The following is an 18,071-nucleotide window of genomic DNA, read 5'->3' on the forward strand; positions in this document are numbered from 1 at the left end:
TATTGAATATCAATTCTTAGAAAATTTTTAGTTATTCCCTGTGGCAGAATTTTTTCTGGCTTTCTGCGACAAACCTAACTAGAACCAATGTCTTTCTGCAAGATATTTTTATCGTTATAAATATATGTGTAATGAATTTATAATAATAGATGCACTCCGTGTTTATAAAAAAAGCCTACATGCATTGAGTAAAACTGTGTAGATTTTTTTCTTTTTAATTTCATAATATAAGTTTAAATTTGCATAATCTTCGACAATAAAAAAAAATTATAAATGTATAGATCTGCAGACAAAAATGCTTATTAGAGCATAAATAAAGATTACTCAGAACCTGTAATAAGATAGAATTTAAATATAGCTAAGAGTGGACAAAAATATTAAATTTATAAAACAAGATAACTGAATTTTAAGTCAGTTTAAAACAGTAGGATTTAATGTTTCATTATAGTTGTTATATCAGGTTCAGAAACAAATCAGGTGAAAAAAATAATATTAAAGTTGAGTAATCAAAATTAAAATAATAGAATTGACTATAACCGAATTTCAAAAGCAAAAAAATAAAGGCAATCTTTGTTTAAATTTTTTTCTATATGAAAACAATTTCAGATTAATTAGATTCGATTAATATTGTACTGACTTATTGAAATATTTTTTTTTTAAAACAAGAAGGTAAATAAAACTTTTTTCGTGACCAGATTAAGTTCAGAACGAAAAAAATATACAGCGCTTGTGATTTGTAACAGAAGTCCCACTGTATTGTGTAAATATATAGCATTGATTCCACACGAAGTACTCAGACGCCGTTTCCGACTCAATACGCTCAAGTCTATTCAACATCTCGAAACGAAATAGTCTTCATCAGTACTGAAACATCGGTATTTGGATGCGATTTTTTTCGCATGCGTATGGAAACCTGTCTGAAAGTGATTCGCCAGAAAATATTTTCCACCAATCTGGTTTTCATTCGCATGCCAAAAAATCGTAGATAGTGAGATATCTTTCAGGCTTTAATTCATTTATCGTTAGATTGTGAGTGTTTTTTTATATCGACGACTTAATTCGAAGGATATAGGCATTTTATCTTTAAAAAAATATATTTATGTATAGTTATTTTTTTACCTTTCACTGCTTCTAAAATTTCTTGATTTGTTGGAGATGCTGTTTCATCCTTACTATCGATATCGCTACTAGTAAGAATATTTGGTTCGAATCTAGAACGTTTTTTTTTTTTTTTTTTCAATATTAGAAGCTTTGTTCCTCTTTTCCTGTCGCTTTCCAGAAAAAAAATCTCTGATATCGCTAGATGTCGACTTCCATCTTATTTCTTTTTCGAAATGCCGCCTTGAAAAATGAGTTTTCAAATTTTTTTAATTATTGCTGCTTCACAAGAGCAACAAATAACCTTTTCACTAGACATGATATTTTTAAAAAAAGAATCTTTGAACGCATGAAATTTTCTACATAAGTGCAAAATATATAAAACGCTCTGTTCTCATAAGAAAACACAAAGCAAATTACTGCACCAGCAATAGAGGCCGAAATTGGCAAATTTCCAAAAATAGCTTAATAAAGGGAAAAAAATTTCTCCCCTTTTTATCCAGTTTGTGTTGGAGATTAACGGAGGATCACAAGCGCTTTCCTCTTCAGCTGTACGCTAGAAAAACAATTCTGTAAGAAAAAAATCTTGCAGAACCATTATTGCTTCTGCAGAAATTTTCTGTTTCTGTAGAAATTATATTTTTGTAAAACAGCTACTGTTTCTGCAGAATCTTTTTTGAAAACTTTTTTTTCTGCCAAACCGAAATTTTTTATTTCCCAAATAAAAAAATCTTTCTGCAAGAACTCTGTCGCTTTCTGCGACAATGTCGCTGTGTCGCCGTGTTTCTGCCACGGGGGTTATTAAAATCATCAGAGTTTTAAAACCTGACCCAAAAATTTTTTTGGCCATGCCACTGCAATATTCATACATTTTTATCGATTATTTTCAAAATAATAATAAATAAATGAAAATTGTCAAATTATAGAAATTATCAATAACAATATATTACTTGATGCTCATCGTTGGATGGTACAATGTACGCATGAAAACCTCCTGCTTTCATTCTTAATCGGAGACGACGAAGTCTATCTGTAGTGTTTACTCTACCTCCAAAGATGTCCTTGAATTGCAACAGTATGACATTAGAAAACAAGGTTTTAATTGAAAAATTATTATATAAGATAAAAGAGGTAAAAAATATCTATATATGATATTTCTTACCTCTATAAAATTTCTATATATGATTTTTTATTTCCAATGAGCTGCACAATCGGTCTTGCAGATGAGCAGACCTAGTGCGTTCTCCAGAGGTGGTATCCACTCTATCAGGACCACCACAATGGGTGAGATACCCTTGGTCATGTTAATTTGGACGTCCAGTTTCTGCCACACTAGATGGCAGCACCGAGACTCTATTTGGATGCTAAATTGCACTAGGAATTCAATTTTGCCGGAAATGCCAAGAGTCAATAAGGCACTCCAGGGATCTTTTACATGCCGCATAATCATACGACATGGCCGCTGAGGATTTTCTGCATCCCGAATATCCGGTGTCTGGGCCGGGGATCGAACCCGCAGACTTGGGCTCAGAAGACCGACGACAAACCAACTGTGCCTCCCAGCCGTTGGGCAGTTGGTTTGTCGTCAGTTTGTCTATGTTACCTCTAAATAAGATAAAGAGGAAAAATAGATAAGATGAAAGAGGATGTGAATCTGTGTAAATAACATAATACTAAAAAATTCAAATAATATTTTTATTGCTCAATAAATTAGTTTCTTTTTGGATTCCTCCAGGCTTCAAAACGAAGATTACACATATTAACTAAATTAATAAAGCTTTAACAATAAAAAACTTAAGTTTAGTACACATAAAACCTAAATTGCACACTAAAAATTGTTAATAGACTTAAAAAATTAAAGATCAATAATTTAAATCTTAAAAAAAAAAGATAGTTTGCAAAATTCTACCATAGATTATTTAAAAAATTAGCTACACATATGTATAACATACTAAAACTCACAATGTCTATTATAACAGCATATTAGTTCTCAATAACAGCATTCAACAATAAGAAATATTAAATGCATATTAACATTTATAAAAAACAAATTTTTCACAAAATAAAAATTTAATATTTACAAAATAAAGTTTTACATAATCCCTAAAAGAGTAATCACAAGCAATACCAGACACAACAAATATTATAAAGCTTAAACATTCCAAATAAATAAATAGTAACGTTGAATATTTATATCCAAAGTCAATTAGTTCTCAGAATCAACCTCATCGTCATCGCCATCACAACCAAATTCTTCATTTGATAAACCTAAAGTTAAGCGCTGCTGAGCTGCCATTGATGCAATAGCAGCAGCAAATGAATCTTTGCAGTCACCAAGCACAAATTTAGAGTTTTTACATTTCTGATCTAGAAGAAACCCTAGTCTATTATTCGAATTCTCAGTTTCTGATTCGGTTTCACTGGAAATATCACTTTCATTATATGTTTCTCTCAAATTCGAAATATTTTGAGAAAAGATAGCACTTTCTTTTGATGTGGTAATAGAGTCATCAGAGTTGTTATCAATTTTGAACATTCCCATTCTTTGCTGTTTTCTACCAGTAAAGTCCAATATGTTGTTCTCTTTGAGCATTTTTATTTTCTCCTTACTTTTTTTACGAAAATCAGATAAGCTATCAGCTTTAGACATGCTATTAATATTGTCATTGGAGTCCATGTCATCATCTTTTAACCCTTTCTGTCCTTTTCTTCTAGACAAAGCAATTTTCTCCCGATTTTGATGTTCTTCAGCTTTAATCACAAGAACATTTTTTAGTTCTTTAAGCAACTTCAAATTTTTTGTACAATCTTCCTGGTGAAACACTTTAATGTCATCAGATGTGCAGTTACTTTTTGATATAACGTCTTCATATACCTCATCTTGAACATCAATTTCATCGTCACACCGCTTAATATATTGGTTAAACGATTCCATACCATCATCTTCGTCTGTTACTGTGCATTCTCGAGCATCATCAAGACTTTTCTTCACCTTATCATCTATTATCTCAGTTACAAGTTCATTACATTTTGAAAAACAATCTTCAAATGCTGAAGTTTCACTTTTTACAATCTGAAGTAATGAGTTAATTTCTTTCACAACGGATTTACTCTTTGAATTCTCAAAAATTAAACATTTATCGCCAAATCTGTCTTCAATTTCGATCAGTCTACTTAAAGCAGATTTTAAGTGAAGACTCATATTGTGAATTGTTAAAAGTAGTCCTGATTCCCCAGAGGAATTGTTCTTTTTTGGCATACTGACATTCATAACTTCAAAGCATCGATAATATTTATATTTCTCTTCAATTGTGTCAAGTAGTATTTTCATATTTTTATTTAAGACAGTTACATCTGTACGACGTTCAGAAGACTCGACAGTTTGCAGTAAACCGTAACTTTTCGATCGTCTTTCTGTGTGAATAGTTGAAGACAAATACAAACATTTAAAAAATTCAGAAACCTGAATTTCCATCAAATCAAACATAGTTTTCAAAGACATAATAGAGAAATTGTCAGTAACAATTTTTAACTCTTCCAATTCAGTATCTGAATTAGTATCATATTGAAGAATTAGACCAAACTCTTTGATATTTAACTTAGCTAGATAATTACTGGTAAAATCAAATTCCAAATCTGGAGAAACTCTATCAATTAAAGTACTGGTTGCATATCTATACTGCATAAAGATATCTTTAAGCCATGAAAATACATATTTTCTTAACTCAATATATTGTCTTTGTGTAGAGGCAATCGGTAAATTTGATGACAACTCAAGTCGTTCCGCCAATGAACAAACCGATGCAGCGGTAAATCCTCGAGCAATAAGTTCTGACTCTTGAATTAATCGAATACATTTCTTAACAACAGAATATAAATTATGCATGTTTCTTGAAAGATTTTTCAAACGATAATACATTAGAAAACATTGAAATATTTCAATAGTATTGAATGCCAAAAGCAATAAACATCCAAAACAAGGATAAATACATATCATTGCTTGCCAATCTGCAAATATAGAAGAAATAATTTGATCAGTATTTAGATTCATAAGAGTGAAGAGTATAAAGCTAACAGCAAAGAGAGTGAGAGTAATAACTATGAATATTTGTCGCAACAGGTCCCATATTCTAAAAGTTTGTTTTCCAGAATTCCAATTTAATAAAAACGCTTTATCTTCTTCAATTAAAAGATTTTTACTTATAATTTTTTCCAAAACATAAGTGGTTAAATAATGCTCAATAACATAAACATGAGACAAAAATACTGAATACATAATATTAATAACACTCAATACTTTTTCTTTTATTGAAATATTAAAATGCTTAAAGTCACCTTTGTCAGAGAGATTTTTAATAAGGATTTCACTTTGTAAGGCTGGTTCATTTTCCTCTTGCATTAAGTCACTATCTGATATATCAAGATCTTTTATATAGTCGCAGAGGGGTGAGTTTGGAAGAACAACATCTTCATCCCACTCTTCATCTGTGTCCGACACTCCCTCACTGTTTTCACTATCATCAGTGGAATTCATTTTTTTAAACGTAGTATTTTATTAGAACAAAATCACGGAGGTAATGCAATTTACAAAAACTTTTCTTGCAAAGCAATGGAATAGAAATTGAAAATTTTTAATGTTTAATAAAATAATTATCTTAATACATTTCAGTCAAGAAGCTAATTTCATAATTGCATATCAAGAAGCTAATTTCATAATTGCATATCAAGAAGCTAATTTCATAATTGCAAAAACTATGCAGCTGCTTGTAAATAGACGCATTTAAATTTTCAGAAGCACTTAAAATAGTCTAATTTCTAGTAATGAATGCTTAAACCTCTGTATCTAAATCAAAAATGTTCAGTTTTCTTTCCAGTACACTAACACGAAAAACAAGCAATTCAAATAAAAGCAATTCCCTAAATTAATACTAAATTAAAACGGTACACAGCTTGGAGATGCATTCCTCAAGATGTAAACACAAAATATAAACAAACCTGAAAATAGAAATGCAGTTACAATCACAGTTTACAGCTGATGAAAAATAAAAAATAAAATAGTTCTTTATTAATTTCCTAGATGGCAGCAGTAAATTCCAATTAAAACTAGAAACCGATCAAAACGAAACCGAAAAACTAAAAAAGAAAAAAGAAAAGAATAAAGAGTTAAAAAAGAAAAGAAAAAAAAACTCAACAACATTAGGAGCGATACTTTAGTAGATTTCAGAGAGTTCTTTTTCTTTCTTTCTTTCCTTTATTTACATCGCACTAGAGCTGCACAATGGGCCATTGGCGACGGTCTTGGAAACATTCCTGAGAATCAGGCCCGTAGCCAGGGGGTGGGGGGGGGGGCGTCGGGACAAATCCCCCCCCCCGAAATTCTGGGATTCAAACTTTTTAGTCTTTCTTTGAGCCTCTCAGAAAAAGAAAAACAAAAACTGTCGATGCAAATCTTTTATTAACTAACTTTATTAAGTATATTTCGGAATATTCCGGTTTGTCCTAAAAAAGTAATCGAAAAATTTTCCTCAAATCCCCGTCGCATGTCTTTGTAAACTTTGTTTACAAATTGATTATAATTATTATGTAATATTAATTGAAAAATAATTATTATGTAATATTAATTGAAAAATAATTATTATGTAATATTTTTAAATTACTAGTTTAACTTTTGCAAACAACAGAATAAACAATATTTGTTACAATGTTTTCCCCCTACTTTGCATGTCTGAAACCGTCCTTGCTTCTTACCTTATCCCCCCCCCCCGAAAACAAATCCTGGCTACGGCCTTGCTGAGAATGATCCGGAAACAACATACATACGCCATATCTCCTTCTACAGGGAGGACACAATCACACACTATCCATCTATCTGCAGATCGTAATTTTGACTTGAACCAGAGAACGATCAATCTCCAATTCAGTACCCCAGAGGCATGATTTGTAATGGGAACATGGAGGACTTTGTGACCCGACAGATTTCACGCACACCAGTCACCATTTATGCAACAACGCATGAAAATGCAAAAACAGTTTTGCATATCTGTCAAAATTTCGAAGAAATCTTGGATTAATACATAACAGAAATATTCCGTTATCCCATCTCCCCGTTCTTCTCTATTCCGTTATTTCTTCTAAACTCTGCACAATTTGAGAGCTATTCAAAAAATGGACAAAAATGTATTTTTTAACAGAAAACTAAAAAAAAAAAAAAATAGTGCGCAGAGTCCCTCCGCGCGGAAGAAGTTAAACTTCGCAACCTGCGACGTTAATTGTAGAAGAATCAGCAGTCGTAGAAGGATCACTAGTTCGACTCTTTTTCCTGCTCCGCTCGCTTCCGTGCTCTGTAATCACGGTTATATTGTGCATTTTTCCCTCGTGGACCTCTTGAACCAATGGAAGTGCTTGTGGTTGCCTCATCGTCTCGCCATGGAAAATGTATTTGTATTAATAATGTATGTGAATGCGTCATAATATAATTTCAGAAGAGAAAACCTAACAATCAATTGATATTCACAAGAGACGTACCTTGACATAACCTTAAATCCGTCGCATTGTCCGTGGGATTGTTTTCACTCATTTTTTACAATTGTTATCCACTAAATTTGAAAATAAAAAATACTACACTATTAAATTATATGTGTACCAAAACAAACTAAAAATGTATTTATAGAAAAACAATACTTTTATGACTTTTATTATTTTTATGCTAGTGAGAACCAAAACAATATGGAAATGAATGAAGGAAAACTGGATCCTACCACGTGATTTCCCGGCCAATAAAAATGTAGCGTTAAACGTTTAACGCAACCTTGTTGGAAGTCGCATAAGAAGTATAACTTCAAAAATTGTCGTAAAGGCATCAAATTACATAAATTGTCAGTTATATTGTAAAAACATTCATTAAATAACATGATATTTTTTGAACAGTTGCAAAAGTTTAGACGTCGAAGTACAGGCAAACGTCGCTCTAAATAACGATTTTCTTTAAGTAAAATTATCATTGTTGGAGAATTATAGTGTTATAAAATCAAAGCAAAACTTACATTAATGATTTCACATGATCTTTTTTTAAGATTTTCTGAAGATCGTTTTTGGATGTGAATCTTTCGCTCTAAACTCTCTTCATCGATGTTTGTAAGTGACCATTCTATTTGCAACGTCAAGGAAACTAAAAAGACAAAGAAGAAAAAAAGAAAAAACACATAAAATTTAGTTTGCGATTCAAGATTAGTCCATCTTTACAACAAAGTTTGTTGATTCAAATTGGCTTGATTTGAATCAAAATTTAAATCATGATTTATACTAACTAATTATTGTTTAAAAAAAATCATTAACTTATATCAAATTATTGTTTTACAGAACTCATTAATTTAAAAACTTTCGAACTATTTTAATAAAATATTAATTCAATTTTTTAAAAATTTTCATAAGTTTAAAAATTTATTATAATTACATTGCTGCGTAATGAAAAAAACAAATGAGGAGTTACTGAAACTACTTAAAAATACCAACTACTAGAAGAAAAAAAACAATAAAATTTTAAAGAAGTGCTCTGCAAATTATGATGATGATGAGATTGCAGTAATTATCAAAATTACATCAGTAACTAAGTGCGAAATAAATTACTGCACTTTTGAAATAACATTCTAAAAATCTTATAATTCGTGTGGATTTTTCAAAATGCAAACTGGAACAAAATAAAGTTTTATTGTAATTACTGAATACAGATAGGCGGTGAAATTAATTTTGTGGTCTGATTTTTTAGCCTGGTTTTTTAGTAATTAATAATGAGGCATTTCTATTACAGTTTTAGTAAATCCCTTAGGTCCCAAGTTTGTCCATAGGTTCCAACTTGATCTTCGAGGATGAATGAGAAATAACCACATGGGTTGGTTAGCGAATTGAACAGGGGGGCGGAGTCCCCTAGTAAGAGTAAATAAATCCAAATGTCTATAAAATTCAACTAGATTATTATTATTATTATTTTATTAATTTTTTTTTTCTTTTTTGAGTTTACGTACAATACGTATGAACTCCTACTGCAATGCTTACATTCTCGATTTTACTTAGAAATTGAATAAACAAGCATTTTATTTTTTTTAAGGAATCGGAAAAAAATATCTAAAAAAAATCATGCACATACGTGCGTGAAAATTGTGCAGCCTCATAAAAATAAAACCTTCGCATGATTTTTCACAATGATTACAACAGTGGTGAATGTGACTTTAGTCTTAGACTTCTGTCTGTTTCACTTATTTTACAGCATTTTCCTCACGCGTTTCGTTCTTAAAATATAGAAAATTATAGCCTTAATTCTAAACACTATAATTTACGCTGCCTAATGTAGCGTTTTATCAAATGATCTTTATCCTTTCATGGTCATAGCTGCTCAAAAAATCTAGTGTAAAAAAAAAAAATGAAGCATTAAATCAATAAAAGGATTAAAGGAAGTCTTTTTCTTCAGCTTCAAATTGAAGCAAGGTAGAACACAGAGGCCTATGTTTGGCAATGCATAGGTATCTCAGAAATAGAAAAAAAATGTATATATATCTGATCACAACATATCATAACATTATGAAGGAAATCTGTTTCTTTTTAAGTTTCTGAAATCGCATTAATCTAGGGCAGGGGCAGGGGTGGCGAACCTTTATACACCAACGTGCCATTTTCTCTAAAAAATTGCTTAATGAGGTCATGACGTGCCGTCAAATAATTTTGACTTCGTGATTATTGGGAAAATAATACTAAAAACTATCAACTCAAAACTCTTTATTTACATTGAAAAAAAATACATTTTTCAATGTCTCAACTATACAAGTAATTCAACTTAAAGTAACATCAATGTGACTTTTGTTGTTGCAGATTAGATGACCAATAACTTATATTAGGTTCTAAGATGTTAGTTTAAGCAGGACTGCAGATTTTTTTTGCTAGTTATTTATTGTTAGCTTGTTTTTTACGGTTATTAATTGTTTTTTAGTATTACTTTTTAATTTTTTTATTAGTAATTGTTTAATATTTTGTTTGTTTTTTGTGAATTTTAATTTAATTGTTACATATACTTCATAGCGTAATAACATTTGTGTAATAGCAATTCATAGTTTAACAACAATTGTGATCGGTGGAGTGCCCAAAATATTGTGTCACGTGCCATAAATGGCACGCGTGCCATTGGTTCGCCATCCCTGATCCAGGGCATTCTTATTTAGAAAGTGAAAAATAAATAAATGAAAATAAATAAGTGATAATAATAATGAAAGAAAGTTAAGAATTAATATGCAAAGTAGCAATAAAAGACAAGAATCGAAAATAAATAAAAACAAAACCGAAACTCAATATAAAACTATTTAATTAAGCATCTTCAATTATAAAAATGCAGTTCTTTTTTAAAGTGCTCTCTGTTTGATTGAGTTTCACTAAAAAATTATAAATTTTTTTAAAACAGACTGACTGACAAAGTTGATTCTTACTTAACTCGAAATGCACGCTTTTCTTTATACAGGCAAACAATAAATTTCCTTAAACTATATATTGCAACTATATATCTTCTAACTATATATGATTGTTATAATGTTTCGGATAAATGTTGTATTGACCGGCCGGGTAATAAATCCAAATCTTAGTGGGTACCCGAAAAACCCGGAACCGGCCTGGCCGTGTTAAAGGTTCAATTTTTACTGGGCACCAAGACTCGGCAAAATTTTAGTACAGAGTACATCTTTACTTTTTATTCAGAACTCCCTCCTTCATAATTCCGTACAAAATCTCTTTCGATTTCTAGATATAAATAAATTAGTAATAATGAAATGAATTTATGAAATTATATTAACAGACACTTCATGAAATTATGTTAATAGATACTTTATGAAATTATATTAACAGACACTTTATGAAATTATGTTAATAGATACTTTATGAAATTATATTAATAGATATTCAGTACTTATATTATCTTCAGTTTATAAAAAAATGTTTTTAAAGAAAGTTTCACACAAAATTATATAAATCTTTTGAATAAAAAAACTAAACATGCTTTAAAATAAGTGTAAAATAAATTTTGAAAATAATATATTTTTTTATTTGTTATAGGTTCTTGACCATGCGTTTCATATATCTGCTTTAGATTTTAGAAGAAACCTTATTTTAAATTCAAATAATTATGGATTCAATGACCATGTCATAACCTTTTTTATAAATCTAGGACTTCAAAATAACCTTATAAAAATAATCATACGTACTTACAGAGATGCCAATTTGCTCCTGACAGCAAATATATATTTTAAAGTGGTAGTTCATCAATTGTGATTCTTGGTTTAATAGATTCAATTTAATAGATTTTTATCTACCACTATTTCTAAATAATTTGCAGGATTATATAATTCACCACTTTTCAGTACTTAAGTCATGCTATACCTTTTAAAAAGCAAGCAAAAGTAATCAAATACTTGCACAATTTACTTTGTAGTTAATACCATTTTTTTTATTATTTTGGCGTGTCCGGAGCAGTTGGCATCTCTGGTACTTATACAATGGTATTCAGAAATATATTTCAAAAGAATTTTTTATTTTCAAAAGAAAGTGGAGATCTTACTAAAATATTATAGAAATTTTCCCCTTATATTTTAAAAAATACAAATACAAAATTCCCATCAATTTTTTAAAAAAACAAACAGACAATTTGAAAAAAGACAATAAAAAATAGCAATTAAGGTAGGAAAAAAAATCTATGGAACAAATGTGCTTAAACTTAAAATTAAATAGTTCAGACTTATCCCCCTCCCCAAATGTTGTACTGGTGAATTCTGTTTCAATTATGCTATGTAACTAAAATGATCGTAAGATAGTGCAAGGCTAATAATAATGATCACCAATTTTGGACTAAAACAAGACACTGGAAAAAAAAGAATGAGAGGAAAGAAAAGAATGCTTAGTAGAAATTGTGCTAAAAATACAGATCTGGACGCATATGGGGAATCGTTTGACTTTTCCCAGACACAGGAATATAAAGTGAGGGTTGTTGCGAGAAACGTTAAACGTTGCCTCTCAACTGACTTCGGGATTTATTTATTTATAAGCCTAACCTCTTAAAAGTTATATTTAGTGTTATTGCCGGGAAATACATCGTTTTTACAGAAAACTACAGTTTTTTTCCCCTCTTCCCTTTTAAAAAAGCGGGTGAAACATGTGAACGATGGTAATTTTAGCTTTGTTGAAAGCATTAATCTGCAGAAAGCTTTTGAAAGTTTAATTGCATTCATAATTCCTTTTCATCATGCTTGCTGTAACCTTGCAAAAAAGATATGGGGGAGTATCGGGTACCCCCACCCACTGTCGATTTTATATGCATAGAATATTTTTTCAAGTCAATGGGCCATCGGACGTTAGTTGTTATATTAAAAAAAGATTATTTTCAAAGTTTCAAGTATTTATGCAGCTGGTAACATGGTAAACAATAGTTTTGAAAATATGTTGAATACAGTAGTCATGAAGAAATTAAGAAAAATTGGTTGAATGTTTCGATTAAATTTCATTTTAATACTAAAAAAATAATTTCAATTTTAAAAAAATAATTTAATTCAAAAAATAATATAATTAAAAAAATAATTTAATACTAAAAAAATTTCTATACATACAGCATTAAAGTATGTAGTCTTAAGTTTAATTTGCACAAAGAAAGATGTTTATATGTGAAAAATTGTTCGAGTAATTACAATAAATTTACAAAAAAATTGGATTTCGGGTAGCCCCACTCACATGAATGTCGGGTATCACCGCCCAATTTTATTTCGTCGATAAATGTACGGTTGCAAAGATTATTATTTTATTACTTCAAATTTGAATGTTATATGCATTTTAACAACACTACATTAATAATAATAAAAAGTATGGCATTTGTTATTATTAAACGATATAATTCACTAAAAGTATATAAATATGTAATAAATTGAATAATTTTGTGATAAAAATGATAAGTGAGGTTTATCTATTGTCAATACATTGATCATTTTCATTTACACCTGAAAAAACGGTCGAAAAACCTTATTTTTGTAACTGGGCTGTGCTACCCGACACATTTTGAAAAGAGCTGAAAAACATGTTTTTTTAAATTTCTATTTTTTAAAGTTAAACTAGTCTTTTTTTGGTTTATTCTTTTTGCATTATTTATTTAGATGATGAAACGATAAAAACATGCAAGAATATTGATTATTACTCAATATTATACGGAAATATAGGCAATACTCTTTAAGTGAGAGGGGCTACCCGACTCTCCCCTACATTAAAAATTCAGCAACTTATAGCAAACAACGGCGACCTTATTAGGATCCGAGACGACGTGGACTTATATATTCTTTGACGTGGGGTTCACAGTATAATATTTTTTATTTTTTACTTTATAACCGTTTTTTTTTTGGTTGAGTTTACGGCTAGTAATTCTCAACTCCGTAGCCTTGTAATTTTGAATCCATTCCAGAAGACAAGGGAACTTCTGGATCAAGTATTGGGAGAAATTTTGCCTTCATGGAGGACTTTTTGATGGAACTAGACCGCATTTGCGTTACATGGAGAGGAAACCCACGAAAACCTCCCACGGTTAGCGTGATAGCAAGGGGACTCTAACTCATGATCCGTCTACTACTGAGGATATTTTAGGTCCATCAGGATATTTTAGACCAGCCATCGCTGGGATTTGAATCCGGTTCACCTCATTGGAAGGCTAACACTTTATTCCCTGAGCCATCACGGCTCGAGTATAATATTTCGGAACATTTACAATTGTTACCAGGAGTTTAAGCTAGATTAATTTTTAAAATTTTGTTGATTCAAATGCAAGATTCAAATGTTATTGCCTGGTTTGCAGTTTTACGTTTTACTTTGTGTTTTATTTGTTTAGCTCCTCGCACCTTCAAACATTTTATGCAAAGGGAAGGCTCATAAGCCGTTAGAGCCGTTAATGATTGCTCATATGTTAAAACGCATTTCGTTTCTCTAAACTACAACATTGCTAAAAGTTGTTAATTACTTTTTATGTAAGCTAAAAGCTAACTTTTGATTTCGGTTAAAACTGCCGAGTTGCCATGGCAACGTCTTCTTTTTGTGGAACAAAAAATAATCGTCTGAAAATTATTATGTGAATAAAATGTTGTTCTTTTTTTACTAAAAGTTGGAGTCAGATTTATTATTTAGATTAGAAGTAGAGAACGACAGAATATTTTACTTTTTGATCGAGTCTCGCAACAAACATTGCAAACTATTTAAGAACTATTCGTTATTGTGAAATGCGCATGACGCACATTTTCTGGAGTTAAGTGACATTTAGCGATAGCTAGATTAACGATAATAATTAAAAAAAAAATTATACACCTCTCTCAAGAGCAGTACGAGATCGTGAAATAGCTGTAATTTTTATAATTACTGATTTGTGCTGATTTAAAAAATTGTCAATTTACTGTGCTTCTCTAATGACTGTGTTAAATTTTGATACATCTCATTTGGGGTACATATTAATTTATTGTTAGGTTATATTCATATTCCTAGTATAGTAGCATATTTACGGGATTATTAAAAATAAAATTGATCTGGGTAATGCTTCTTCTGACAGCGGACGAGATTAATTTTAGTGAAACAGTCAGAGACGAGATGAGATGCACCAGGAACAAAAAATGTGTGTTATGCTGTTGTTCAGCATTGCAGAAAACTGTTCATTAGAGCAGACGCTTGCTTGAAAGTACCGAAGTAACAGTTTATGGTAAGGCCTAATAAAGCAATGTATGCAATAAATAATTAACAATCAATATATAAAGACACGGTTGTTGCAAGGAAAATAAACGGAAAAAGAAGATCTCATTTCGATTCTAATAAGTTGTTCGAGGTTGATTTCAGTGTTTCATTTTAAATTAATTAATAGTAGAATTTCGAATAATAATATAATAAGGAAAATTATTAATCATAATTATAAAAATAAATTTACTATTTTTATTTTTAAAAAAGAAATTCGGATTTTTTTTCTTCTTGCAAAGATATTTAAAAAAAGTTTAAATATTAAAAACAAAATTCTTTGAAACATTTTATGAATTTTATTTGTAGAACTCGGTAACAAGAAGGTTTTCTATGCGCCAAAATGAGTTTTTAGTCGATTCTTATGCGACAAATTAGGCAAGACAAAATGGTGACTTATTGGTGTTATAGAAAACATTTCTTATTTCTTAAATTTTCTTTACTATTTAGAATAAAGTTTTACTTACCACACTAAAAAAAAGAGTTGAGTTTTGTTTATTTAACATTCTTTACCATTTTATATGTGTTATTAGCAATATGAATTCAACCAAGTGATTTGACACTAACAAAATAATTCATTTACGCAATCCGAATCATCGATTCAAATCGATTGAATAATTCAAATCGCAAATCGAATCTGTTAAGTGAAACACGTTTCGATTGACTGACTGAAACATTTATTTCAACTGACTTGAACTACTGTCATAATGATTATTAAAACAAACGAATTGGTATAAAAGCATTTCAAATATTTAAATCATTCGATGAATGCATTGATAATTCGAATGATTGGTTCGGTATCCAACTCTAGCAACATAATTTCGATATAAATTTCTAATTTTAGCATTAATTTGTCCTCAAAGTAATAACCGAGTTTGTTTATCGTGTGAGACTGTGTCGCGGATATAAAAGATCTTTTTATACTTTCTTGAGAGGTTGAACACTTGAGGATTGAAGTGTCCCTCAGATAGAGCAACAGTTGAAGGGCTGACGCATGACGGAAACAATTTACGTCGAAATCCACACGACATCCTTACCGAAGGAAGGATGTAAATAATTACTTTTTTTTTTAATGTAAGCATATTCAATAAATGGATTTTCTTTTTACTTGGCAAGCAGTTGCAATTCTGTTCTTAGCTAGATTTTTATTAAAATGAAAGTAAAAAAATGCTTATTCGTTCAATATTTTCGATACATTTTCGTTCCTAAATACTGTGTAAAACCCAATTATACCACTTTTTCCCAATCTTTTGCTAAGCTATGCCCCTCATAAAATTCGTATGTCTCTCTAACTTATAATACAAAGAGTTTAATTATAAAAAATTGAATTAGATACTAACGAAATGTTTTATAAAGAAATCACTGGGAATTTTTCAACTAACGCAAAACGAACATTTTCAAAACATATGAAAAAAACTGAAATCTGAATGCAAAATAATTTTAATAAAAAACTTTTCTGTATTATTTAAACAATTATTTATTATTTAAAATTTATGAGATTCTGGTATTTACTACTTGCGAAGAGATTTTATGTCAGGCACTAAATCCATATTTAGTTGTCAAAAGCTGAAATGGCCGGCAGCAATAGTTTTCTTACACGTATAGTTGCATTTAAATATTTGATTTTGGTTTTTTCTTTCATTTTGCATTTCTGCGGGATCTCGATACTTATGATACGGTTTATTTGAAATATCAGACAATCGCTTAACATTAACTGCATCATCTAAATTAGAAAACCATTTTTTTTCAAATCAGAAAATCTGTTTTTCAAATCAATCGATAAAATGTTCAAATGATAGACAATAACATCTGCATGCAATTAACTTAAACTCTGTATTAGTCTATTTTCTAATTGCCCCTCGGTGGTTCTGGGCAACACTGCTCTGTACAATCACAAAATACATTCACGATATCAGACTTACAAGATGTCAAAGTAATTATGATACTAATGAAACCAGGCCATACTACAAATCAGTAGATGGGTGCAGGAGAATTTATTTAAAATGTAACTATTTTTTGAATTCTATCGTTGATTATTATTGTTTTTTTGCTTTGCTCCTTTATACTTTAAGTATTGGCATTAAAAATAACTCTGATTAGGATATGAATTAAAAATGAAAAATATAAGCTTAAGAAATTACAGATGAAGGAATTTGAGAAGGAAATATGTTGATCACCTTTATTCCTCATGCTTTAATACAATTTCTGCAGACATATTTTTTCAATAAATATATGATTATATAATTATGTTAAAAAATGTGCTTATATTTAATTTTATCCATAAAAAATCCCGCTAAAACTGAAAATTTGAAAACGATTTCTAACAAATGCCATTAGAATTGCTTAATCGAGGAAATTCTACAGGCCAGTTTTAAACCTCAAGTTATATATCAGAAAATAAAAATTTTAAAACTTGTCATTATCTTTAGGGAGTTGAATATGATGCATTAAAAGCTAATGGATTATGATTTAATCCATCAATAGTGAAAATACTATTGATAGTTTTAAGTTGATACCACAAGTGGTTGTGCCTGAAGTTTACAACGCAGGTAGAACACTTTGATTTTTAAATTACTTTAAAAATTTTTTTAAGTGTTTAATTTCCAAGGTGTTTCCAAATCTTATTTTTTTTCCTATAAAATTTCGTTTCAATACAAGTGGAGCCTAAGTTGGAGGCAAAGGGAGAATATGTTCTCTCAACGGAAACAATTAATTGACTTTTTTTAGCAAAAGACCAAACGATTTTAAATATTTTTTCTTTCCTTTTTATTTTTTTACGAAATGTCTATGAGAAATTTGATTATTCCTGCCCTTTGAAAATTTTCTATGCTCTTATATAGTACTCGTACTTTTATTGTAGAAACAATTACCAATCAATTGAATATTGTAATCAGAATTTAGAGGCAAATGTTCGATTCCATATTCCACGTCTTAAATCATTAAGCATTGTATCATTGTCATTCATTTAGAGTGCGAGCTGACAAAAGACAAAGAATAAGCCATCAGAGCAAACCACAAGTAAACACATAAGTTCTTTTATCTCAATAACTTCTTTTCTGTCTCACAAGACACAGTTGAACTTTTTTGAGAATGTGCCAAATGACGAAATCTCTTTTGTAAATATATTTTTGGAACAAACACTTGATTTTCGCTTAACACACATATTCATTGTTAATTAACAGTTGGAGAGTTTTAAT

At 30.0% G+C, this 18,071-nt stretch overlaps 1 protein-coding gene across 2 annotated transcripts in view; it reads right to left on the bottom strand.

Moving 5' to 3' along the window:
• LOC107446164 (xaa-Pro aminopeptidase 1) overlaps nucleotides 1–18,071 on the bottom strand; it is a 72,342-nt gene that overhangs the window by 35,233 nt on the left and 19,038 nt on the right. Inside the window, exons 2-3 of one of the 2 annotated variants that reach the window (XM_087167628.1) lie at nucleotides 8,142–8,266; nucleotides 2,049–2,159 (exon numbers count right to left, since the gene is read on the bottom strand). In XM_087167628.1, the coding sequence (XP_087023754.1) occupies nucleotides 2,049–2,159; nucleotides 8,142–8,266 (236 nt within the window). Of the gene's footprint in view, nucleotides 1–2,048; nucleotides 2,160–5,433; nucleotides 5,623–8,141; nucleotides 8,267–18,071 lie in introns of those variants that run through there. The other variant, XM_043039351.3, reaches the window with a different exon arrangement.

This window comes from Parasteatoda tepidariorum, chromosome 7, assembly GCF_982258835.1.
Source record: "Parasteatoda tepidariorum strain Cologne lab strain chromosome 7, Ptep-v5.0, whole genome shotgun sequence".
Classification (NCBI taxonomy): domain Eukaryota; kingdom Metazoa; phylum Arthropoda; class Arachnida; order Araneae; family Theridiidae; genus Parasteatoda; species Parasteatoda tepidariorum.